This window comes from Pithys albifrons, chromosome 7 (assembly GCF_047495875.1).
Source record: "Pithys albifrons albifrons isolate INPA30051 chromosome 7, PitAlb_v1, whole genome shotgun sequence".
In the NCBI taxonomy this organism is placed as follows: domain Eukaryota; kingdom Metazoa; phylum Chordata; class Aves; order Passeriformes; family Thamnophilidae; genus Pithys; species Pithys albifrons.
Window position 1 is genome coordinate 44,560,757 of NC_092464.1, and position 27,181 is coordinate 44,587,937.

Below are 27,181 nucleotides of genomic sequence, written 5' to 3' on the forward strand. Positions count from 1 at the left end.
GGAGGGACCGGGGGCCCCGGGAGTGGGCACGGCCACATTGCAGGGCGTGGTGTTTGGCGAGAGGGCGTGGCCTTGCCAGGAATGGGCGTGGTCTCTGGTGGAGTGGGCGGGGCCAGGGCGGGTGCTGCGCGCGGGGTTTGGATCTCGGCGGGAGCGCGCGGGGCCGAGGGGAAGGATGGAAGGGAAAAGACTGAATAGAATCATGGAAGGATGATGGACCGTTATGGATGTTAAAGACCGTCTCTCACCAGATCACGTTGCTCAATGCCTTTATGCAGCCTGGCCTGGAACACTGCCGGGCTTGGGGCATCCCCAACCTTCCCTGACAACGCTGTGACGTCTGGCTGTGTCATTAAAAGGTGTCATTAAGAGGGGTCACCTGGCCCAGGCATCCAGCGGACCGTCATTCCATTCTTAGTGGCCACAGTGTTCTTTCTCTAAGGCTCGCTGCTGTTTGCTTAATACTGATAATACCCGTACTGGAGGGAGACACTCCTTTAGAAGAGCCTCTTAAGGAAATAAATCACAGAATCAATTAGGTTGGAGAAGACCAAAATCATCGAGTCCAACCTACGGCCGAACACCACGATGTCAGCCAGATCATGGCATTGCCACGTCCAGTCTCTCCTTACACACCTCCGGGGCAGTGACTCCCTGAGCAATGTCCAATCACCCTTTCCGTGAAGAAATTCCTCCTAAAAGTGTTTCAAAGAAGGAAAGCACCGAAAGCCCTGCCGGGGTAGTGAATGTTCACTGATGTGAAACCTTCCACTGGGGCCACATGATGGCACTGTAACCTTAGAAACTGCAGGGAAGAGTGTGCAGAAGTCCTTTGTAATTGTTAGATGTTAGCCCTTCAGCGATTGAACACATTAAAATTCTTTACTCTGCTTATTTATTTTAAAAACACTTATTATCAATCGTCTGCCATCAGTGAGAATTGTGTGAGATACTGCTCTTCCCATCTGTAAAATAAAGGTAAACAAAACGAAACATAATGACAACCAAAATAACATACTTATCATTAGATTACTAGTGATAAGCAGTTAAGAACACTGGCATTATCTTGATGGTCCTGTGTTATTTGATGATGCTGGTTCCTAGTCCACGAAAACCCCTGAATTTGTCCTGTCTGCTTTTTCAGTGTTATGTTTAAGAATTTATCTTCCTTTTTCAATCTTCTGTGCTATTCTAAGAAACTAAGGGGATGGAGTGGTAGGAATGGATCAGTGTATTTGTTCAAACACACAAAAGTTAACCAACTTTAATGGATTGTATAATACAAAATATAATTACAGTTTTTGGCAGAGTCATTAATTGAATGTTCCAGCAGTGCTACCAAATACTGTTTTCAATTATCTCCTTGAGTGTGGGTCACAGTTTACTGCAGTAGCTGAAATCCAGTTTGTTTCCATTAGCTGAAACGTGGTGCTTTCTCAATTAAGGGATAGAAGCTCTTGGCAAGCTGCTGATCCACTGAGCCATCAATCTCAAAGTTCCTCTTCTTTTCTCTGGAAGCTCCTTGTTGCTCGGAAAGATCCATGCTGTGTAAGGGAACACTGCAAAGGAACGGGGCTGCTTTCTGCCATCCCTCTCAGAAACTTGTCAGAGTGCCCATGCATGTTTGGCTGTGGTACATGTTTCCTGCAGGGATGATGAAGATACATGCCCTGTCTGCCATTAGAGACCTCCAGAGAAAGTAACCACTTAAAGGCAAAGTGTCTTAAAGGCGAAATGAAAGTTCTTGTCAAGAGGAGAATAAAACATAAAATTGTTCTCATAAAGGCATTCTATAAGTAAAAAAAACAAACATAAAACAAAAAAACCCCACCCCAAACCAGCCTATCTAGAAGTTCCTACATGTAGCTTCATATCTCATTTAAAAATAAATGCATATGTCATTATATTCTGAAATTATGCAATTTCTTCTCATGCTGATATATTTACCCATTTTAAAACCATACACAAAGTCCAGAAAGTAATTGATGCACAGGGTCTTAAAGAAGAGTATGATGCTGAAAATCTTGTAAATTAGAAGGTGTGGTACACTTCTGTTACACTTTCCATATGGATATAATTCAAAAGTGGTGCTTGATAGGACAAAATTGAATAATTCAAAGCAATTGATTTGAGAAGAGAGTTTTCTCTATTTCATTTCCTGCTTTCCCAACCACTTGGCACTCTCTTTGGGAGAGTTTGAAACATTTGGTTTTTTTGAAAGTTACTCAAAAGGCTCTTTGGAGAAGTTGAGAATCAGACGTTGATCTGCTGGATAAGAACAGCAAACAAAATACTCACTTTTAATTTTGTGACTCAAAATTTGTTCAATACCACATGTCTTAGGGGAAATATAAGAAGGGCTAGAAAGAAGAACTTGGCCAAAATCAATTAATAGCACAATTATGACATATTCTTGAGCACTTGAGTAGCCCCAAATTTATTTCATGTTTTCTGTGTGTTCATGTGCTTTACAGCTTCTCAGCTTTATGAAGAATCAGTCATATTTAACCATCAGTTATGGAGAATTTTACTCTCCATAAAACTCCTAAATGGCAGGAAAAAAATCATTGCCATAGCCCCCAAATGATACCTGATTCTAAAACAAAAAAGAGATTCTCTATGCCCTTGAATCTGTAGAACAGGGGATATTTTTACTTATCCAGATGTTTTGATAACTGTTTAAAACATACACTTATATCTCTAAAATCATCTTTGTCATCCTTGTTCAGAAATTGTTTTCACACCTCTAATGCAGTTGTGGTTTTGCAGCCATTATGACGGCTCATTTCTTATTTTAAAGTTTTTCTCTTATGTCGGCTAGAAAAATGGCAAGCAAAATCACTGCACTAAAAAGCTGAAACCTTGTTGACTCACCGTTCTCATTTGATCTAACCTGGTTAAAGCTCCATCTGCAATACTTTATTTTTAAAATACAGCCACCACACTGATTTTCTGATCAATGATAGGACATTACATGAGCTTTTTTTGTATGAATAGCATAGAAACCAGCAAATGATAAAGTGAGAACCTTTGGATATATCAAACTCCAAAGTCACTCAGGTATCAATCTCTACTAGTTAGAACTATTATGAAAAAGATCTAAGAGGTTAGTACTCAACCATACACAAAGGAAAATACACCTGGAAATATCAGTCTGTTCTAAGTGTATGAAATTTTCCATACCACTCATAAAGATTCTGTATCACAGGCCTCAGTAATTTAGCATTATTTACAGAGATACACAACTAGTCAAAAATGTGACTGAGTTGAAATGAGTGAGGTATCTTGTGTAACACAGTGAAGAGATGTTTCCAAAGAATCAGTGTAAATTTCTGACCTCAAAAAAAATCAGTTTATGAGACTGCTACCAGGCCATCAACGTTTCTGTGGTTTTGGGCTCTATAGTAGGAAATTATACTTTCATGAAGAGAAGACTTTTTTCCTTACAGAATCCCACAGTAGCATACCTGAGTAGCTAATCCATCCTGTTAATTTATTTATGAATACCCCAATCTATGAGCTAATACAAGCTTCTGTTAGTATGTATTCTTTGATAAGTTTTTTTTTGCAGCTGCCTTAGGGCCAACATCCAGGACAGATTCTGCAGGCTTTCATGACAGACTTGATTTCAGGAGAGTCAATTCCACTTTGTCATTAGACACAACTTACAATGCAGCAGAAACTTCTTGTTCTCCAGTAGATTGTGTGTAGGTGGAGCTGGCTCGTTCAGCTGTGTCAGCATAGAAAACGGGGCAGTATTTAGAGAAGTGGGATGCAATCTGCTTTCGGAAAAAGCTACGAAGATACTTCCTAAATTTTTCTCCAGCAAAGGCATAAATCACAGGGTTGATACAACAGTGGATCATTGAGATTGTTTCTGTCACCTGGATCGCTTTGTGCAGTTGACCATTGCCTTCACAAGTAGTGATAGAAAATGCACCTTGAAAAGCATGCAAGAGAATGCAAATGTTGTATGGTGCCCAGAAAAAAAAGTAGATAATCATGATAATGAAAATGAGCCTGACTGCTTTATGTTTCTTCTCATTCCTACACTGCAGTAATGTCTTTATAATTTGTGTGTAGCTGCAGATCATAATTAACATTGGAATAAGAAGTCCCAGGATGTTCATCTTTAAGGTCAAGAGTTGCTTCCACATTTCTCTCTGCTCTTGAGGATAATGAGGGCTGCAAGTATAGCGTAAACCTTCCTTCTGAGCTTTGTGAAATACTACCCCAGGAACAGAAGCAAAAACAGCAACAGCCCAAGTGATGGCACTGGCGAGGATGCCATAGGCGACTGTCCTGGCTCTTAAAGCAAACACTGCGTGCACTATGGCCAGGTACCTGTCCAGGGTCAACAGGATTATGAAAAAGATGCCACTGTAGAAGCCAAGGAGGTAGACACCTGAGAGAATCCGACACAGTGCATCCCCAAAAATCCAGTCTTGAACTGCATAATACGCCCAAAAGGGGAGAGAAAATACAAAGAGCAGATCAGAAATTGCCAAGTTGAGCAGGTAGATGTCAGTCATGCTCTTCAACTTCTTATATTTTACCAGGATAAGGACAACAAGCATGTTGCCTGTCAGGCCAAATATCACCACTAAAGAATAAAGTGGTGGCAAAAGTTTTGCTGCAAAGTGCTTTTCCTCAGTTCCAGGACAAGGTGTCGAATCGCTGTAGTCGAATTCTGTTGTATATGGCCACTCAGTGAAGTCTGTTGTACCATTTCCCATGGTGCTGTGGTCTGGAAAGAAAAAAAAGGATGTTAAGCTAGTGGATTGTCCAAGCTTGGCAGCGAGTAGAATGAAACATTTTGATGTTCTTATCTGGAATGTGCTCTGCTGAGGAGTACACAAGCATTAGTACATCAAGGTGTGAGAGAGAATGAAATGGCAGAGCTCCCAAGAAACTCATCTGTACACCTGTGAAGTCACATTGCTGCATGTTGGAAGAGTTCTGTGTGTCATTTCCCACATGTTCACTGCCTAGTGCATTTTTCCTTCTCATCAGAGCCTGTCAGCTGGCAGACTCAACCAGAAGCAGAGAATTTATTCTGAGCTATGGCTATTTTTGGTTTGGGAGCTGTTGGAGGGACTGGGCTTCCCTTGCAAGAAGGAGTCAGGGCCTGGGAAGTGAATGTGCAGCAGAGCTGTGAAAGCCCTCAGGCAAATTCTGTTAGACTGAGAGCAGAGAAAGGCTTTTAACTTGTCAGCCCCTCCCGTCACCAAACCCTTCCCCTTTCCCAAGTTCTGGATAGGACTGTGAGCCACGTGCAGAAGTATAGCTAGCTTTGTGTAACTTGGTCTCTGAAAAGTTAAGGAGAATGATCTTCTCACAGACCTCCAGAGAAAATGGAAAAATTCCTGAGTGTCCCTTGAGAAGCCAGGAAGAGGATTTTGTGAAGATGAGTGTCAGAGGGACCAATTGCATACCCTGGTCACTTAGTGGGAAAGTGAAATCAATGCCTTTACTAGCCACTCAAATAGAGTTACTTGCCATCTGATTAAAAGGCTGCCTTTCTTCCTGTGCCATCATGACGGCTTGTATTGGGCACGTTTTATATGGCAGATTTGTGGCTGCCCATGGCAAGCTGATGGTTTTGAAATGAGCATCTTCCTGTCAGTGTGGTGCCTGTTCTTAAACAAAGGCAACAGACTGCCCGTGACGCAGAAGACCAGGCAGTGCCTCTGCCCCACCTTGCTGTGTGATACCTGACCACTCACATCGTGCAGCAGTGTTTGCTCCTTTCCTGAATGCACTTTTTCCATGGTGTGCTCTGCCCTGTGTCATTGCAGATGTCTCCTATGGACACCACACTCTCGAAACCACCACTTCATTCTCTCTGCACCTGAGTTCTGCAAGACTATCTGTAACTGAAGAGACTCAGTCCTTGACTGGAGTGACACAGGGACAGGCCTCTGGTCTGCTTTTTGGTAGAAGCTTAGAGTGTTCCATTCTGACTTTGATCTTGTGAAATCCCCAAAGCATCTCTTTGTGTCTGTAGATAAAACTGTTTGGGAGAAAGGACTGTTTTCTGCTGTAAAAAAAGATCACTTACTATGCTAATGTCCTTAATCTGTGTCAAGGTGCTTAACTTAGATAAACATAAGCTGAGATCTTGAAGAAGAAGCTCTTTGCTAGGTCTTTGTCCACTTCCCTGTGATCTTACAAATGAGTTTCTGCTGCCAGCTCCTGATGGAGGTTCTTATGCTGCACAGTGCAGATATGAATCTGCCCCCAAAAAGGGAAGCTTTATTGGAGCAAAATCTGCATCTTGTAAAGAAAAAGAAGTGCTGCTTCCGCAAACCTCCTTCCCAAGTTCTTCTTGAGTCTGGCTGTTAGCTCTGCTCCTAATGCTAATAAGAATGAGGATGTCCATATCAGAGAGTACTTTGGCATGCTGAGTGTGGCGTAATGTTTTCTTCTAGAGAGCAAACAATAAGAGAAAATCAGCAAATTGTAACAGTTTGGGTCTCAACTTTGCCTACATACAATTTCTTGGCAAGAAAATATCTTTCGTCAAACTCCACAAAGGCTTATCTTTCAGGATACTCTGGCAATCTCTGTGAGGCAGTTTTTTTCCACAGTCATACTAACTACCTAGAGATAACTACAACAGAGATAAGGTTTTGTTGGTAAAGGAAGTGGCTGTGGCTCCAGTCTGTTGCCAGTAAATAAGCTGATTTGAAAGTATCTAAGTATATTAAGTACTTTCAGCAACACCTTAAAAGAAAAAAAAATGCATCTTTATAAAACAGTATTTTGTTCAAAACATTAACTTCTTTATTTCAAAACATGAGACTTGGGCACCATGTAAATATTTAATATTCGCTTCAGCTAGACCTGCTAAATCCTTGTTGCATGCCCTGACAGTATGTCCCTGGTATGCATATAGCTAAATATTCTGATTTACTCTGTGTCAGTCAGCCGTACTGTATACTGGGATTATGGGGTGAGGGACTGGCTGCTACACAGTGGGAGACCCAGCACTTCCTGTCCTGCTCATTTTGTACCTGCAGGATGCTTGTGAATAAAAATGGGTATGAAAAACACCTTAGTCATAAGCACAGAATGGGATTTTATGAGTATGTGATTGATTGGTTTCATGCAAATACTATTGCAGAATGTTGCCTTGATATTACTGTGACAATTCTTCCAACAGCCCCTTCTTCCTTCTAAATGCTATGTCAGTGCCTTCCCTCCTTTTCATTGACCTTATTGGTAGGACAACCACATCTTTCCTACATCGTATCTTCTTCTTTACAGCCCTTTTTGCGTGCTTAAATTGTGGTCTCCCTTTGAGAGGTTCCTGCTGCTACCCCAGCCCCAATCCTCCAGCCCAGCCTTTGCTTCAGAAGCCTCTTCACAAAAGTACTTACTACTCTGAATTGTGTATAGTATCCAGCACATGCTGACAATGGAAACTACAGACACTAATTTGGAAACCAGAAAAAGGAACTGTAAGTGAGTTTGTGCTTTATCCTATAATCTTGCTGGTTTAGGAGACAGTGTTGGCTGCTGGCTGGTGTTCTTCAGTGGGTTAATCAGCCTAGGCTGTTTACCTAACTGAGTTTATCTGAGTTTATGTTTCCTGACCATTAAAAAAACCCCAAAAATAGTCTATGAGGATCTCTGAAGAAAAGATATTTCAAAAAGAGGTCTATATTATTTGAATACAGATTAGATAAATGCAATATTTCTGGAAATCTGAAATCTGCTGTATGAATTCTGTTGCTCTGCTTGAGACTAGAAATCATGCAGTTTTCAAGAGAAAAGGTCACCATAAAAAAAATGAGCAAGCTCAAGTCACTGTTTCATTCTAAGCTTCAGGTCAGAGCTTTCTGTTGTCAAAGAGGCAAAGATTTTGTTAAAGTGCATTTCAGTACATTTACATAATGCTATGAAATGATAACAAAGTTGTAGTAAATGGAGATAAAATGCTAAGCTATGCTAAATGTAACCAGGATCCATGAGTAAGGGTGTCCAAAATACAACATTGATTTTCTGTAGTCATTCTGGGAGAAGAATAAATGCTCTTCACTCAAATAAGCTGTATTGTCTTGCAGTAACAGTTTTAAAATCTGTATTTCCATCACTGCACATCATTTTCAGAGAAAAAATCAGAGAAGTACACTCCACTATACTTCTTACTCAGATAATCTCTAGATATTTATTTCTTTGCTTACCTGGATTTTCTGCTCAAGTCTGCCAGTGATTTTGTCCTTTAAAAATAGTGTATTCCATTTAACATATCCCATGCATTTCCCCTGGGTAATTTTTAAAGATGAATATACTGACAAGATTCCACTAGTATTTTTAACTTTAGGCTTCAGACTTCCTGAACAGTTACCAAAAGTTTAAAAAGAAAAAAAAGAAGAACGAAAAAAGAGGAAAAGATGACTTACCATATATCTTACAGTGCAAGTGATGTGTTATTGCAACAGGAGTAATGTTAAACTAATCTGTCCGTCACAAGACGAAGGTGAAAAACACCTCTTCCTGCGTGAGGAAGGATATATCAGCTTAAAAACTTCTAGCAAAAAAAAAATCTGTTTTCATTTAAAAAAACTGAAGACCAGTTCCCTGGTTCTCTTTTTTCTAAAAATGGGTCATCAGATGTTACTTTTCTAACTCTGCAAAATGTGTGAAGATGTTGAAATTGTAGAGGATCCTCCTAGGAGCTGAAGTCAAAGTTTCACAACCCACAGCTGTAGTTCTAGAAAAAGGGGTTTATGTCATTACTTTATCTTGTACTTTTAGCTAATCTCTTTGATCAAAAACAGTTTACATCATGTTCATCCCTTTATATTTTTCAGTCATTACATTTCTTGTATATTTTTCTGTCCCTTAACAAAAAGTGGACCCTTTGAATAAAGTTCGTGCTTCCATTCAGAATTAACTGCACTTTCTGTTGTCTTGGTCTGAGTGGCAGTACTTCTATCTTAAGAGATTTGATTGATTCTATTTTTCTTTAACCTGGGCCTCTGGACTATATTTTTTATTTTAATCCCTTTCATAAGATTATGACAATATATATAGTGAGTCTGACCTTTTAAAACAGTACTATTGCTTACTTTTTGGAATTAAGCTTCAGAAAATCTTGATAAAATCTGATTTCTTGTTGATTGCTTTCCTTGTGGCTGATTCCAGTGATTTTCAGAATTAAACTGAAGCTGCACCATGAGCAGATTTTTAGATCCTTCTTGGACATCAAAGAAACCACACAGGAGGTAGGAAAGATACAGAAAAGGCAAAAAAAAGATGGTGCCTTACCAGTTGCCTGAGAGCCCCTGAGAGAGAAACCCTGAGAAGATACCTAATAAAGTGCAACTCCCTCCTCCCCTTGACATCTCTTTGGAGGGTTCTGAAATATGTTTATTGAAGGTACCGAAGAGATGCCTTTTCCGCACTCAGTTGTTACTATCCCTAAAAGATTTTAAGATGCCAAAAGCACAATTGATATGTCTTTCTTTGGATGCTGCCATTCCTAATGGAAGGGAAAGAAATCACAGTTTCTGAGTTACCTCTCACACCTGGGGGGGGAGACAGTAAACAGTGAAAAGCTCATCTTGTTTTCCTGGTCAACCCTTCTTTGCATGAGGGATTAATCTTTATTCCATAGGACAAGTGGATCAGCTCTTTCAATTTGCTCTTTAAAGGCTGAAACCTTTAAATAGTCAAATTAATGGTCAAAATTAATGGTCAAAATGAATGGCCCCCATAGGGTATTCTAAGGGTATATTCACACTGCCTTGCTTGATGGACTGCATTAGACCCCCTATACAGTGAGTAAAAAGAGCTGCTTCTAAATATGTTTCCACTATACCTAAAACAAACTCCCAGTTACTGCCAAAGTTTTCTGGAAAAAAAAATCCACTTTTACAATGAACTCTTATAATTCTCAAATAAGGTAGTGTATCAAATTGCTTTTTCAATATATAATTCTGTATATAATTCTTAAACAGTCTATATACTAAAGTTAACAGACATTTTAAGTATTTTTTTTTAAGTCTGCTTCATTGTTTATTGTTTGTTACATATTACTGAACCCTCTGGAGAGTCTAAAACCATTTCTAATTTCACATTATTGGAACAGGGGAAACACTCTTAAACCTGTTGCTGGACTTGCCCATTTGTCCTCAAGCTTTTTTGATTCTGAAATATGCTCCCACAGAATTTGCCCCCAACGTTTAGACTAACAACAACAACTTAATACAAAGACCTGTGGTAGACTGGTCTTCAGAAATAGTGCCTTGTTCCCACAAATTAATCAGCTTTATTAATTTGTTTGATTTTGTTGATTTTAGCTTTCTGTTCTCATGTCTCAGTCTGGTCAGCAAGCATAGTGGGGCATTTTATTTACTGATACAGGGTATTGCACACCAAAAGAGGGCCTCTGCCACTCACAGTTGTAGCAGCTGGGTATGGGGAATGCTCTTGGTCTGCTCACAAGCTGCGTCTTATAGCTGGATGAGAGGCTACTCAGAATGAGTGGGCATTGCACACTTGGCAGCCCAAATACTGGGCTCAGTGGGAGCAGACACCTGGGCTGTGACTATTACCACCACCTGCAGGATGGGTACAATTAGCTCTACATCAGCTGCTGATAAGTAGAGCTGCTGGGAAGCCAGATTTGATCATGTCTTGCATGTGGCTGTAGGTGAGCCCAGGCCCCCTGTCCTGTTTGTGGGGCACTGGTGATTTGTTGTTCATCAATGCTGTTAGGACAAAATCTTACTTTATCTCCCTCTCTGCTCCCCTACTCCCCTCAGGCTCTCTCCATGGGCCCCTACAAGAGCTGGTTCCTCACCTGTGGGGTCCAAGTTGATGTACTCAGCAAGTGTGCAGCCACATACACTGTCAAGTCAAACTGCATTTTTCAATCTCTTCTATCTAGTGACTGGTTATATGATTCATCTTCACAGTAATCACGTCAGGTATCTAAGTGGTATGGCACTCCCACAAGGAGATGTTATCATTTATGTGAGGTCTGCACCAGCACTGAAATGCCTCCCAGGAACACATACCAAAAGCTCATGTACCAGTGTGACACACAAATGTCATCAAGTAGATTGATGGGTACAGAAATCTGAAAATGCAACTAATGGTTTCCATTCAATTTATTGCAAACTTACACCACCTGAAGAAAAGGGACTGGGGGGATAGAGTCCTGCAATGGAAAGGCAGATACCCTTCTTAGATAAAAATCATGGGATAGTGCACAGCACTTATTAGAAGTCTATAACTACAGTAAAGCAGATCAATCCTTTTCATCTGGAGAAGAGTTCTAATGAAGACAAGTGAACACAGACTGGATGCATCCTTTTTCTTGTTCTGTTCACAACGGAATATTCAATATGTCCAAATTAGGTTAGTATTAGCATATACTTTATTTAATCAATAACAAGGGGTCCTTCTTTTGAAGAGACTGAATAAAGACAGTCAGCTAAAACTACTTTATTGTTCAGGGTATTTTTTCCTATCAGTCTTTTCTTTCAGACTGTCAGGTTCTGGTGACTGATCTTTTGCTGCCACCATAATAATCACACCTGATCTTAACATCTGTGAGGTGTATTATTTTGAGGAAAATGGGGGGGAAATGTAATATACCACACCCACGATTTCTGTCATGGAGACCAGTGGAACAAACCAAACAAAACATTTTACACATTGGTGTAAAGGAAGCTGGGTTACAAGAAACACTCTGGGAGGTACAAGCATTTCTAATCTGGATTAACACTTCTTCACATGGTTGTTTACTGGCAGTAAAATCAAAGGGGATTTTCCTCCCTGTTATTCTTGTGTTCTCTGTTTGTTTCTCTGTTGTAGATCTTACACATACATAATTATACATTGCAGCATATATTAATTTCATTGTCACGTTATTACCTTTGTTTTGACTTTCTCTAAGCTGCTCTTATTGAACTAACTGTTTCCTCATGCAGTGAGGAGGAAAAGAGCATCGCTCCCTTCCATTTTTATCCAGGCTTCTGATGTACACTGCCCTGTTTTATAAATAAGGTCTTCTCAGAGTACAGTAGATTTTACTTTTGGGCCACAATGATAAATTTCACAAATTTTCAGCTCTCAGAATCTCATTTTTACATAGGTCTTTAATTCCCACACTTTGGGTTGGTTTGTTTTTTGGGTTTTTTTTGAGTACATTTATAGTACATAAATTCTAAGTCAGGAAGTTGTGTTTGGGGCTATCACAACTGTGCTTTGAAAATGCTCCTCAGTGTACATGTAAATCCTGGACATTTTGTCAGACAGGTTGGGAAAATCACACACCAAATTTCTTCCCAGTGAAAACTAGGTCATAGAAAGGATGAACAGAGTCTGCACAATGACAGGGTATATGCCAGTATTGAAATAAAGTACCTTGAAAGGGTTAAAAATTCACTGAAGTACAGTACAGGATAAATAAAAGAATTTATGAAAAATTATGGAAAAACCAAACCTACAGGGACAAAGAGCTGTGGCCTGAGAAGTAAAAACAAGAGGACATATAAATCAAGCGACAAAGGAAACTGTTGCTAAAGCCAAAGAAGAAGTTTGCTTGAACTTGGTGCATAGGCATTAACATAGTTAAATAATGACCTGTAGACTATGATCAGCCCTTATTCACAAAAATCCCTTCTTCACAAAGCATGTAGGGTAAAGTAAGTGTGCACTGTATCCTTACATGGAGATGAAGGAATGCAAAGCCAAGGATCACAGCTTTAGGTTGCAACCTATATGGGAAATGTTGAATTTGTATTGTTCAAATTGTATAAAAATGAGCACCTGGCATACTGAAGGTGTGCTAGATTTGTGGATTCACCACCTAACTCCCACCTCTGTGCAGAAATGAAAGAAGCAAATATCTCAACTTTGTGCAGGAACTGGCTTCTTGCACATCGGTTGAAAGAACCCATACTCAGGACAACATCAGAAACCAAGAACCAGAAAGCACTTTTGGAGCCAAAGATTAGATATAGTCCATAATTGTCCATACCTTATATTAGAATCCCTGCAAGTTATGTCCAAATGGCTCTTTTACTTCTGTCCATTTGGTTTCCATGCCATTCAAAAGGTCTGGTATCACAGTAGGTTGTGTTGTCTTACGAACAGCATCCTACTGGCATAATCTTGTAGACAGTTCTGCAACGCTGAGTGTCGCTTGGAGCTCTGGGCAGTTTTGCATACTGGCCTGTGTTTCTGATAGTGCTGCCCCCCTCCATCTCAGTGCTGGAGTCCCACGTTCCCAGGATCAGTCATTTCAGGCTTCAAACACTCAAACCGAGATTGCTCTCACTGTCACCAGATTTGGAAAACCTCTTGGCAGTTATATAAACTTATACCACAATTTTTTGGTCCTACCATTCCATTGTTTGAATGAAATGCAGCAAGTGTCACCAGAATACGGGTGCAAAGCAATGCCTACACCTCTTTGTTTTGACCTGATTGCTATTGATACTTTAAATGCACTATAATTTTCCATCTTGGTTTTGTTTCCTCTGTTACCTTATTTTTTTTAATTACTATACTATGGAATAATGCTTCTAAGGTCACAGTAACCACAACAGCCACTAGGAGAAGGCCAGCAGATATCAGTAGTCAAAAACAGCAGCAAAATTAGACTCCAAAATAAACAATATCTACCTGTTGTGATGTTAAACCTGGTCAACATCTTGTTATTCTCCTGGCTCTTCCTTTGTTTCTTGCTAACTGCAACAAGATAGGTAAATTTGTCCTCATGCTCCTTGAATTTATCCCTTTTGTAATTTTCACAGAAAGGAGTGATGTTTATTTTGGAGCTTCAGAGCTGAAAGTCTCTCACTTAAATCTTTAAATCTTCTGCTTAAAATATTTACCTCTGTTCTTCCCATTACTTTGGCTATTGCTTTTTTAGCCTATCTTAGAGCTAGTAAAGTCATTCTGTCATTTTTTGCCACTACTTTTTCCTGTTTATCCGTTTTCATCCTCTCCTCTTATATCCCATTGTTATAGTTTCAAAATCTTTAATGGAATTTTCTGGGGTTTTTGTCCCTTACCACCATTTCTCACTACCTGCTCTCAGTGCCAGCTGTCTAAAGCCTGACCAAAGGCATAGCTAATAGCTTTGCATTTCAACGTGATGACTGAGGAGAGAATTGGGGAAGGTGTTTTCATTTTGGGGGGGAGAGGACCTCACTTCTTCCCTGGCTTGGGAGGTGGTGCTCATTATTTTGCTACTACATTTTTGTCCTCTGTTTGCTTTGGTGCTGAGCCGGTGCTTTCTAGGCTGGTGAAAGCGCTGGGAGGGGGTTCCTGGCTTACCCCCTGACTCCACATGCCCTGTGCTGTTCTTCTGAGAGCAATCACCTCTACCAGAAGTCGCTACAGACTCCTCAAGGGGCTGGCGCCATCTGAGAGGAGTTGCTAACTCTGCCCCAACGCTTTCAGGGAAAAGATGGTGAGAGGGTCCTTGAACTGCCCATGAGAAAGGTTCTAGCCCTTCCCTGTGGCGCCCGTTCCCACCGGAGCTCTGGATTCAGCAGCTCTCCCCACCCCTGTACTCTCCCTGCTGAAGCCCAGGGGCCACCGCAGCCGCTGCCTCCCGAGGCACAGCATCACATCCTGCTGTTTGTAACTGTGACTGCACCGAAGGGGCAGAGATAGGACTTGATTTGTTTGAAAGTTTTGGTAACAGTGTTGCTGTTTGTTTTGTTCTGTTTGTTTTGGTTTAGTTTTGTTATATATATATATATATATTTGTAGTAAAGAACTGATATCCTCTTCTCTACATTTCCAGATTAAAGTTTCTTAATTTCAGAGGATGTGGTGGTTTTAAGGAGAGGCCCCCTTCCTAGTCCAGAAGGGCTCCTCACTTTCCTTGGTAGACATCTCGGTTTCTTTTTAAACTGAGACACCCATTTATATTTATCTTATATAAAATATGCACACATAAGGTTGCAGTTGGATTAGCAAACAAGAAAGACTTATGGCAGGAGAATCCCTGTGTACTGGTTGCCAAAAGTTTTCTTATTTCAATGTTCATACTTCATATACTTACCAGTGAAGAAACAGTGGCAGTGATTATAAACCTGTTGGTTGCTTGTGAGCAATGTTCAACATTTGGCAATACCATATATGCTACATTTCCATTTGTCCTTTAGGAAGTCTGTCTGACCATTGGCAGAATTATCTTTTGCTGTGTGGGACGTTCCTCCCTACATGTTCCTGGAGATGTGACAGTAGATTTCCTAACTGGAATTGTCATTGTTCTGTTATAGCAGATGAAGGAGCACAAGGCCACGAGGGTCACACACAAAACTAATTTTATTAAAATTCATGTAACACACTCAAAATAAAAAGAGGAAAATGAAGAGGAAAATCTACAAGTTACTCTCTATATATTCTAAATCCCTCCCAAGGTCACTTTTCATAGGTCCATGACAGTGTCTATATACTCTGCTACAAATTCTAATTGGATATTACACACTCTCCAGATGTAAAATTATTTTCATGAGAAATTGTCAGCATGCATTCATTCTCACAGTGTGCTTCTTTCTCAACTTCCTTCTTACCTCATGTTGTTCTAGCTATTTCGCTAGTTTTCTCACAGTCTTTATCATGTCTTGCTGTTCTCAGTCGTTCAGGGAAACTGCGCTTCGTGTAGGTTGAAACTACTTGCAATTCTAATCCCCACACGGAGGGTTGGACTCTGTCCTGTTGTGGGCATAAACTAAATTGTGTGGTTGGTTTCGGGGCTGTGCACATATACTTGTCCAGGGCACTTGGGCATTGTTTTCATAAGCATGCTGAAAGCCCAGTCAATGCATTATCTCTTCAGGAGTTCAGTTCCAAAAGTTTTAACTTGTAACAATTTTCACTTAGCTGTTCAACATTTGTTGTAAAGCAACAATTCACTTGTGGTATTAACAGAGGTCTGGTCTTGCATCTGTTCGATATTCTAGTGCTACTTGTACATTATCTCAAATGCTTGGGTTTTTTTCCTCAGAATCTCACCAGAGCAGCTCAGATGCCTCACAAACACTGCAGTGGTTCTTCCTTGTGCTAGTTTCTTCTCTGCTGTAATTAGTCATGTCATATGGGGAAATCCTTGCCATTTTCTTAACATACCTTAATTCCTCACACAGTTTCTATACATCTGCCTATGTCTCTAGCTCTTACATACAAGTTGTATCTTCATCTCAGCATTGTTTCCCTGCAGATCTTGAGTTATGGAGATATGTAAAATTTCTACTACTTCTCTGCCAAGGTGACTTGTGTTCTTTTTCATAAGGACTGTGAATCTTGTTAAACTTTCCCCATGTGTAGCTCCATCTCACTGTGGCCAGACTGCCTGAAGTCCTGCTAGCCTAATTTGAGGCTACCTGGCCTGTAGCTATACCAAGATGCAGCTACACCTAACCGGTTAAGACTCAAAAACTGCCACAAAGCCATTTAGAGCCCAGTATATCTCAGTGCAAAGCCACAGTGAAGAACCAAGGATTGTCTTGCCTGGGCATGTAACAATAAGCTGATCTTTAGGTTTAGTTTATTTGTGTTTCTGCTAGCACAAAATATAAAATTGAAATCAGAACAGGTTGGGACTGGGTATAGAATTTAGCTTCTCCCATGGTGGACAGATGAAAAGAGCGTGCAGAGGAGATGAGGTTCATAGGCTGAAAAAAGGAATGGGCACAATGGGGGAGGGAGGATGATGTGGTGAAGCAGCAGCATATTGCCATATTGAACTTTGAGTTCTTAAGTTCCTTGCACATAAAACCTGGGAGAACAGGCACACCACTTGGCTTGGGTCACTCTACACAGTGCAAGGAGATCTGAAATTGGCTGCAGGGAGTCTATGGAGAATCCTGTCTTTATCCCAGTATTAATACAATGGCAGCTTTTATTGCCCTCTTTTATTTCTACTCAGTGCGGTCCCGTGGTGTAATGGAGAGCACTCTGGACTCCGAATCCCAATGACGTGAGTTCAAGTCTCAGTGGGGACTGTCCCCTGACAGTTCAAAGCCTCCCTGCCATCCCATCCCGTCAGATCTCGGATGCTCAGCAGGGTCAGGCCCGGTTAGTACCGGGAACTGTGACAGTCCTGAGGACTTCACTGTCACTGTCCAAGCTCACTCGGCTGTGTCAGATGGACCTTGGGACTTAAATGGGGTGGGGCCAGTTCTGTGCACGCTGTGCCTGACCTAAAAAATCCACTGCGCAGGCTGGAAGGGCACACCCACATGGGGAGAGCCCTTCCCAAATCTTGGGCCCTTCCCAAATCTGAAGTCTGGTCCTACAATACGATATACAATTCCTACTCTTTCCCTATATATAACACACACAACCTTGTTTCTCAAACTTCACTTATCTAAAATCTGTGGCCCCAGACTTTTCCCAATGCTATCGTAGTTCGTTCTTCTTAAGCTTGCTGGTGGATAAAAGTTGTGCCAGCTACAGTGGCTTTTGGACTGGGCAGGCAGTTCTATCCTTGCTTGGTTTGAAGTGTGGTATTGTGAGTGTTTAAGTCTATGATTCCATCTTTTTTCCACCTCCACTGAAAGCAGAGCTGATGCTCTTTTGCTTACAGAAGAGAACATGGGCTACAGAGTATACACAGTTTTGCAGACACAGATTTTATTAATTTCACTGCATTAACATGAAAACAGGAAGAAACTTAATTCCAACAAGATAAGGATTTGAAATAGAATACAGCAGTGGTAATATCACAGTTACATTAGGATTTGTATCACAATGAACTAATTTTTGCTTTAATAATAAAAAGATGCTTTCTCTTTGTTTCAGTAAAAAGTACAAAATAAAAGAAAAATATTAATTTCAAGCAAGAAAGTTTACTGGGAGGATAGATTTTGGTCTTTTGTTTAGTCTATCTATGGCTATTAACCTCACAAGGTAGTGGCCAGGTAGTAACAGCAGATAGAATAAGAGCTAACAACTAACAAAAACATGCCTTGGCATTATAAGGCTAGAAGGGGAAGAATATTTGCACGACCTAGATGAAGGCATCTGATACCTAAACTAAGACTGGCATTTCCAGGTTCCCTCTACAGCTGGGTGGTTAATCTTCCCCTGAGACTATTTAAATCCTATGTCCGCTTCTGGCTCAGGCACTTCTTATTCTCTACTGACCACTGAGGCAGTGAGATTTGCTGTTAATTTAGGCATCTGCATCACATGCTTGAGTTCAAGTAGTGTGGAATCCTCTCTGGTGTCCTTCCCTTGTGGGAGGTTAGTTGAACCTGCCCTCCAGATTTCCATGAACAAGTACTGACATGCTTGTGCAGTGCCCTTTGAAGTAGGAGAGGAGAAAAAGGGAAGGAGAGCTCACTTGAACGAGGAGTGCTCACTTGCACTTCCATGCAGTTTGAAGTAAGGAACTGTGCTATGCCCCTCCTTCCTCTTCATTGCTAACACCATGTTCCTAGAATACCACTTTCTTTTACAGGGAAACTCCTAATAATGGAATAACTGTATGGCTATAGGACAATATAGACCATAATGATCTCGAGTCTTCGATCAGCATGCAGTTCTAATCGAGGTGCCAGTTGGCTAGAGGCACTCTTCTGGGAAGGCAGAGCAGGTGTGACTCCTCTGGAGTTGGTTGCTTTTGCAATTCCAAGGCTACTGTCTTCCTACAAGTGTATCCCAAACATCAGGCTTGCTCTGTGTGCGTGAAGAGCATCTTTTTGTCATGCAGAAACCTAACCTGTGTCATGTATTGCCATGTAAACTCTTCTCCTACACACCTGATTTATCTGTCCAGAACTAGGGGGGCCTCCTCTCACTACTGTGCTCATAGTCTCCTAAATCCTTCAGATGTTCCCATATTTTTTTCATACAGAATCTTGTAAAAACAAATACTCAGGTAATTTTCATTCCAGTCTTGCAGATCTTTGCTGAAGTGCTTTTATTGGTTAAATGTCTGTTTTCTTGGAGGGACATGATTTATCTGAAACAAACTCATGTTTCCTTAGGGTTGCATCATTCATTGTCTTGTTGTGCAGCTGATAGCCTTGTTGTACACAGGTACTTCAAAAACTGAACCCACAAAAATCACAATGTTGCTGATTAAAAGCTCACTTTGGAAAATGTCAGTAACAGAATGGTGATATGGCAGACATAAAATTAAAAAAACTAAAATCAAAATACTATAACTTAGCCTGTAGTTAAAAGGATTATTTTTAAAAATGACTACACTATTAGCTAATAGATAAACCCTTGGGTTAAATAGTCCTAGAAAGATAAAGGTCAGTCAACTCTCCCATCAGAGGAAAGATATTATGTTGATATATCTCATACCCTCAAATCCATTTTTATTTAGACATCTTCTATTCACATGGGGAAAATAAGAGATAGGACGGGGAAAATGATGAAAACTGAAAACTTCCCCTCATCAAATGCCTGACCATGTTGCAGAAAGAATGCAGACACTTCCAAAAGGTGCTTCAATTATGTTGAATCATAAAAAGGTAGATCAAACCCTAAAGCTTCCTTCCAATGTTTATCTTACAATGTTCATGTAACTGAAATTAATTTTGTAGGATGACATATTACTCCTTGCTCTTTACAATATTGTGTTCCCCCAGGTAAATCTCATTGGATAGAATTTTTCTAAAGAAACAGGATCATACTATTATGGGCCCCATACAAATCTCGATGTGATCCAGCTATGCAGTTAATATTTCCTGGAGAACTCATTGATTCTCTTAGTTTATCAATGGAAAATGCCATAACCCCAGGGAACAGTTAAACCCAAGAATTCAGGGTCATATAGTTTTCAGTAGCGGTTGACATAAAGATCTTAAATAATGTTGGGCACTCCTTAAAGCAAAGCAAGTGGTGCAACATTTACTAACTAATGTTCTGATGTATTTTTACAGTCCAACAGAGATGTCATGCTCCGCAGTGGATGCTGTGAATGTGGAACTGGCTCTTTCTGATTTTTCACGTTGAAGACTTGAACGTTTTTTCCAGAGGTGAGCCACAACATGCTTTCGGAAAAAGGCATAAAGATATTTCCTAAATTTTTCTCCAACAAACGCATAGATCACAGGATTAATACAGCAGTGGATCATTGATATTGTTTCTGTCACTTGGATTGCTTTCTCCAGTTGACCACTGAGATCACAATTTGGAGTGAAAAGTGAAAATTGAAATGTACTCAAAAAACAAGAAATATGGAATGGCGTCCAGAAGAGGAAGTAAAAGATCATGATCAGAAAAATAAGTCTGACTGCCTTCTGTTTTTTCTCACTCTTAGATCTCAATAATGTTTTAAGAATTTGCGAGTAACAGAAAATCATAAGGAGCATTGGAATAAGAAGTCCCAGGATGTTCATCTTTAAGGTCAAGAATCGCTTCCATACTAGTATCTGCTCTTGAGGATAATGAGAGCTGCAAGTATAGCGTAAACCTTCCTTCTGAGCTTTGTTAAATAAAAATGCAGGAACAGAAGCAAAAACAGCAACAACCCAAGTGACAGCGCTGGTGAGGATGCCATAGGTGACTGTCCTGGCTCTTAAAGCAAACACTGCGTGCACTATGGCCAGGTACCTGTCCAGGGTCAACAGGATTATGAAAAAGATGCCACTGTAGAAGCCAAGGAGGTAGACACCCGAGAGAATCCGACACAGTGCATCCCCAAAAATCCAGTCTTGAACTGCATAATACGCCCAAAAGGGGAGAGAAAATACAAAGAGCAGATCAGAAATTGCCAAGTTGAGCAGGTAGATGTCAGTCATGCTCTTCAACCTCTTATATTTTACCAGGATAAGGACAACAAGCATGTTGCCTGTCAGGCCAAATATCACCACTAAAGAATAAAGAGGTGGCAAAAGTTTTGCTGCAAAGCGTTTTTCCTCAGTTCCCATGCATGGTGCCGATTCGCTGTAGTCATATGGTGTTGTATATGGCCATGGCCACTCAGTGAAGTCTGTTGTACCATTTCCCATGGTGTTGTGGTCTGGAAAGAAAAAAAAAAAGGATGTTAAACTAGTGGATTGTCCAAGCTTGGCAGTGAGGAGAATGAAACATTTTGACGTTCTCATCTGGAATATGCTCTGCTGAGGAGTACACAAGCATTAGTACATCAAGTTGTGAGAGAGAATGAAATGGCAGAGCTCCCAGGAAACCCATCAGTACACCTATAAAGTCATACTGCTGCATGTTGGAAATGTTCTGTGTGTCATTTCCCACATGTTCACTGCCTAGTGCATTTTTCCTCCTCAGCAGAGCCTGTCAGCTGGCAGACCTAACCAGAGGGAGAGGAAAGATGAATTTATTCTGAGCTGTGGTTAGTTTTGGGCTGTAGAAAGCCAGCAAGACAGCCCAGGAAAGCCCAGTATCTGGCATGCAGAGCATAGTTGTGCTTCTCCTTGCACTGGACACCTGCTCATTGTGCCAGTCCATCCTGTACCCCTCACCTAAGGAAGACCACACACTGTTCAGGTGTAAATGATGCCTGCAAATGCAGTGTGACATGGGTAAAGAACAGCTGACTGGCACTTTTTCAGGTTGCTTGTGACTTCCTGGGAGCCTAAATGCCTACAGGAATCAGGACACTGGAAAATACTAAACATACTTGCCTAGTGGACCTGCTGGCCTCGGTGTTGCAGAGAAGAAAGTTGGCAGCGTTGGTCTGGGTTAAAACGGCAAACACTGTGTCCTTTACAGAGCCTGGGCCAGGCATAGGCAATGAAAATGTGCTGGTTTCAGGTAGTTCTGGAATAAAACCAGTGCACAGTCCTGTAGGGAGAACAGAGAGACAAACACATTGGGAAATGGCACAAAAGATGAGAGTTGCTGTCAGGGTGGCCTCTGACAACTGGGTCTGTTGTGGCATCTTCCTGTTAGCTGAAACACCTCCCCTGTGCTGTCTGGGGACGTAAGGAGTTTTGATTCCTTGTTTCAGTAGCTATTTACAGATGTGATTCAGGAGCTGCAAAGTTTAGACTGGCTGAGTGTCTTGGAGGGGGCACAGAGGCGAAAGGCAGATATGGACATTGCTATGAGTGCACACTACAGATCTTCATGTGATATTGTTCTTCATCCTTTGTTAGTCAGTGTTTGCAGTGAAGTGATACTGTGGAAGCTCAAGGCTTGTGCAGCCTCTCAGTCCCTTCAGTTTTGGTTTGAGAACTGTTGGAGGAACTGGGCTTCGCTTGCAAGAAGGAGTCAGGGCCTGGGAGATGAGGGTGCAGCAGAGCTGTGAAAGCCCCTAGCAAGTTCTGTTACAATGAGAGCAGAGAAAGGCTTGTGACTTTGATGTCAGCCCTTCCAGTCACCAAAGCCTTCCCCTTTCCCAAGTCCTGGGTAGGACTGTGAGCCAAGTGCAGAAGCATAGCTAGCGTTGTGTAACTTGGTCTCTGAAAAGTTAAGGAGAACTGTCTTCCCACAGACTTCCAGAGAACATGTATTTTTGTACAGAGTAAGTAATTTATTTTTTTCTTTCTAGTTTGGAACTTATTCTTAGTTGTAAAAACAGCAGAAAATAATTGTGGGAGCAGCAGAACTAAAGTTAACTGATTCCTTACAGATTTGTCTCCTTTTCTGCCCAAGTCTTCTGTCCTGTGAGGGGTTGAGCCCAGCCAGCAGCTAAGCCCCCATGTAGTCAGCCACTCACTCACCCCCACAGCAGGATGTGGGAAAGAGTTAGTAGTGCTAAAGCAAGAAAAACTTGCAGGCTAAGATAAAGACAATTGAATAAGAAAATGAAACTGGAAAAAACCCACGAGATATGATACGAGGACAAATGCTTGGCACCTGTCACTGAGGAGATGGGTGGCCAGCTGCTCTCTGAGCAACAGCTACTTTGGGAAAATTTCCTTCTACCCCTACTCTTTTGCTGAGCAGAATATCCTTTTGGTCAGTTTGGGTCGCCTGTTCCAGCTGTGGTCACAAATCTAAAAGACAACAGCATACCGGCTGCCATGAAGAAAAGTAAGTTCATCCAGTCAGACCAAGTTCACCTTTCTACTACCAAAATTGAGCTCCTGCTCTATACAATTTGCACTGAAGCTGGCTAGAAAGACAGCATGAACTGTTACTGTTTTGTCTACTGTCTCTGACCTGATCTCTGTGCATTTTCATGGGCTAGAAGTCAGATCCTCCTCTTCACAACAGCACAAAGTATTAAAAATATTTTATGAAATGCTTTTTTTAAAAAAAAATCCTTCTCCTTTGCACACAGGCAATGTTAATCACAAAGAACTCTAGATAACTGACCTGGCTAAAATATTCTACTGGAAATTGCTGTTTGAATTTGATTTTTTAAAAATTATTTTAACCATTTATTCAATTCTTGGTTTTCATGCAGAAAGAAACATCTTTCTGCAAAAGATGTAGCCCTTGAAAGAAGTCTGGTTTTGATTCTTAAATTATCTAGGCATGAACCTTTGAAGATGTGTGTGTTATAGCAAAGAAATACCCAGGTTTATCTCTGCTCTTGTGCCGTTTAAACATAATCTTCTGAGACATTCTGATTTGGGAGTTTGTGATTATTTCATTTATTTTCTTCTTTTTTTCCTTCCAAAATTACAAATGAATATTCAGAAAACCTTAATTATGTTCTTGTGAGGGGCTTTCTCATTTTCTGGACTGCATGTGGCCACCAGTTCCCCCTGTCTTGGCCACACTCCCACAGTTTCTGCACGCCCAGGGTAGTTTTCATTGCTAACAGAAATTCTGAATGATTTTTGCAAAATTGGACAACCTTGTCAAGCCTAATGTAGAAATATAAGAGGAGAATTTTCTCCTCTGTGCCCTTCTTCCATTCTAATTTATGCTGTGTTCTAACCATGCAAAAGCTTCTACACTTACAAGCAGTCCAGTAAAAGGTTACTGTTGTTTCCCATTGGAGGACTGGCTATGTTCTGAATTGCCAAAGAAGCTGGATATGGAGAGATGTGACCAAGCCAAGGGCCAAATACCTGCACCCTGGAAAAGTGTTCTTGCAGAGGAAATGGGGTTATGTCTTGTATGAGAGAAAAATTGATTTGCTTAATAATTGTAGCTTTGTGAGCCAAAATAAATGTGATTTCATTTCTTTAAGTTTTAACAAATCTGCACTTGTGGCAATCTCAGAGGTTCTTGTAATGAAGACATAGCTCTGAATCACGTCTTTTCAGATTTCTGTACTCTGGGTCTTGAGCATCAGCTGCTATCTATAGTGTGTCACCTTCAGCTAGAAAATGCCCAAGTACTGGAATGACTATCAGACATTTCTGTGTAATTCAGTCAAAGAGGCTCCTAATTTACTAAAGTAACTTGTTCAGGAATGACATTTGTCACAGCTCAATGAGTCTGCTGTGCCCTAAAGGGGATTTGGACAAAATTTCCTCACAGAAATCAGAATATGTAATAACTACAAGTTAGAAGATCATCTGTGCATTATTGGAGCTGCTTAGCTCAAAATTGAATGATGCCTAAAGTTTCGTTTCTCTTGTTACAGTTGAAGACAAGATTTCTCTTTTGAAATGCATGAGCAGGTAACACAGTCCAACTGCCCTGCCCTCATCCTCTCCCTTCACAAATGCCAGCATTTGTCATACAGAAAGAGAAACTGCTTGATGATTTGTAGTCAGCTTAGAAGTGTCAGCAGCTTCCAGGGCACTTCATGGAGAGATGTACAGTGCAGCACAGAGTAAAACCAAAACTCAAATAACAAAAAATGATACCCTGTATTCTGATAGCAGGTGTTGCAAGAGGAGTATCCAGGGTTTCACTCCAACAGCTCTATCTCTTTAGCTTTGACTTTCTAGGAGGAGCAAAACTACATAGAAAACTGTGCACAGACACTTGCACTTACTTGGAGAGCAGCATGAAAGTAAGAACTTTTCTTGTTACCAAGGAAGAAGGAAAAGATGGAAGTATAAATTAAATGCTCTGTGTAAGTATCTGAACTGATTGTTTCCCTCTAACTCATCTTTTCCTTTGGTAGTGACTACAGGATTTCTTTCTAGGACATGACTGGAGAAAGAGCCCCCTCCAAAATTAAACTTGGGTGGGGAAACTTCTTCCTCCTTTATAACAGCTGAGCATTAGAAACATTCAGATTTGCTTGCCTCCTAACTGATGAGGTTTTTTCAACCTTGCAGAACTTTCAAGGAAAAAGATCTTTTGGATTGGAAAGAACAGGTTTAATTCTCTGTGAGCCCTCATGATCCAACTGTTACTCTTCCCCATCAAAACCAGAAAGACAGTGCTGCAAAAATTCTGAGCTTAAACAGAGTCAGTCTATGTGGTCCCAAAACAAGAGAATTAGGAATGTGTTCTTACTAAAAAAAATGTTACATAAGCACTGAAAATAAGCATTATGAGAATGAGAAACTCAAGGCAGATATTAAATGTCTTCCTTCAAATCATGAGTAAATGCATAAGTGGGCTTTTCTGTTGTGTAGGCTAAGTTCTAGGCTAGTATGTCTGTTGAGGGGATTTTATTGAGCTTTAGGTTTTGGCGGGGGGTTTTTTGTTTTTTGGGGTTTTTTTTTTGTTTGTTTTGTTTGGTTTTTTTTCCAGTGTCTTCTTACACGGCTTCAGATAAAACATTGAACTCAGAGTAATTCAAAGAACAGTTGTAGTTACAACTATTCTGGAGATGAACTCTAGTACAAAATAAGAAAGTTAATAGTCTAGAGTGGAAATTGCCATCATATGCCACAAGATCATGTGATGTCCTGTTATTGCTATGAGGGTCTCTACACAGAGAAGTTCAAGCCCACTGCTCTAACATTGTCAACTGTTTCAGGCAAATGGCAATGCAATTCTCCCAGGAGCTGACCTTTCCTTGTGTGTGAGTAGTACAGTTCCAGTGTAGTACTGATTGGTTTTATTCATGTAAAATCTCATTAACAAAAATTGTGAGCCAAATCATTATTGGGCATAAAACCGATAACTCTAGTTGAGATGCAGAGTACAGACTTTCTAATGTGGTGGCTCAGAGACATCATATTAAAAAGAGAACTCAATCCCAAAAAGCATATCCCTTTAAAACATGATAGTGAAATAGCTCCTTAACAGATTAAATCTTGAAAAATACAGAGAAACCACATGATAGGATAGTGATGTAAAATATCTGCCATCTGCATCTAATATAGCAAGATATGACTTAGACATGGAGAGGTTAGATAAGTGTGCAGGATTTCATGTCTGACCAGTTTCTATCCTTAGCAGAATACATTTGCAAGCTATGACCTCCTGGAATAGCTTTGAAATCAAGACCTTTGAAATCAAGAACTGTTGTTTTTTTGGAACAAAAAAAGATTATTTTCTACACCATTTGTCCAGTTCAATTCTCTACTCTCACATTTAGCCTTATCCCACATTGTAAAACAGTTGCAAGACCCAATTGTTCTTAAAAATAGTATTAACTCTACTGCCACTGTCATTAGGCACATATACTTCCCCACTCAGTGAATCTGTATCCACATATACATATTTAGATATAAGGAAAAAAATAGCTACTCACTGATTTATCAAGCTGGTTTTGTCTGACTGTGTCTCCTTCTTCTCTGTGAACAAATACATACTTGAACCCTGCATCGAAAATAGGAAATAGCACTTCCTGTGTGATCTATTGCAAAATATCATTACAAGAATCAAGGGTAATGTTCTTCTTTTCTGAAACAGCTCCATTTCCAGGCTGAAATAAGAACCGAGGGATGAAGACTTTATGGGCATCTACTTGTTCAACTCTACTGTTGTTCTACTGGAACTGAAGCTGTATCTGAACTACTGCAACTCTACAGGGTTAAGACTGACTGGTTAAATGCAATAAAATCCTTTTCTCAGGACCATAAGTATTTCTATCTACTCTAGATGCTTCTAATCTAAACTTACTCTAGGTTCAAAGCCATCCCCCTTGTCCTGTCACTAGATACCCTTGTAAATAGTCCCTCTTCCTTGTAGGCTCCCTTCAGGTACTGGAAGGTCACAATTAGGTCACTCCAAAGCCTCCTTTCCAGGCTGAATAAACCCAGTTTTCTCAGCCTTTCTTCATAGGAGCGGTGCTTCATCCCTCTAATCCTCTTGATGGCTTCCTCTGGACTTGTTCCAACAGGTCCATGTCTTTCCTGTGCTGAGGACTCCAGAGTTGGATGCAGCACTCCAAGTGGGGTCTCACCAGGGCAGAGCAGAGGGGCAGGATCGCTTCTCGACCTGCTGGCCACACTGCTTTGGCTACAGC

The 27,181-nt window shown here is 40.6% G+C and overlaps 2 protein-coding genes and 1 long non-coding RNA gene across 4 annotated transcripts; 1 reads left to right on the forward strand and 2 right to left on the reverse strand.

Annotated features, from left to right (window-relative positions):
* Positions 1–1,081: 1,081 nt before the first annotated feature.
* On the reverse strand, positions 1,082–10,871 carry LOC139674113 (C-C chemokine receptor type 5-like). Its single transcript, XM_071560262.1, has 3 exons — positions 10,814–10,871; positions 8,409–8,502; positions 1,082–4,747 (listed from the first exon to the last, which is right to left on the reverse strand). Exon 3 carries the CDS (start codon positions 4,734–4,736, stop codon positions 3,666–3,668), a length of 1,071 nt encoding a protein of 356 aa, XP_071416363.1. The 5' UTR covers positions 4,737–4,747; positions 8,409–8,502; positions 10,814–10,871; the 3' UTR covers positions 1,082–3,665.
* A 6,723-nt stretch (positions 10,872–17,594) lies between these two features.
* Positions 17,595–26,550, reverse strand: LOC139674636 (C-C chemokine receptor type 5-like). 2 transcript variants are annotated; one of them, XM_071561244.1, is made up of 3 exons: positions 26,465–26,550; positions 21,585–21,744; positions 17,595–20,962 (listed from the first exon to the last, which is right to left on the reverse strand). In XM_071561244.1, exon 3 carries the CDS (start codon positions 20,949–20,951, stop codon positions 19,875–19,877), a length of 1,077 nt encoding a protein of 358 aa, XP_071417345.1. In that variant the 5' UTR covers positions 20,952–20,962; positions 21,585–21,744; positions 26,465–26,550; the 3' UTR covers positions 17,595–19,874. The 2 variants fall into 2 exon arrangements, with proteins under 2 accessions (XP_071417345.1, XP_071417346.1); XM_071561245.1 differs by having other exon boundaries at positions 21,581–21,744.
* On the forward strand, positions 22,337–26,775 carry LOC139674637 (uncharacterized). Its single transcript, XR_011698333.1, has 3 exons — positions 22,337–22,426; positions 24,745–24,886; positions 26,626–26,775. It is a non-coding gene; the product is annotated as an uncharacterized lncRNA (long non-coding RNA).
* Positions 26,776–27,181: the final 406 nt, after the last annotated feature.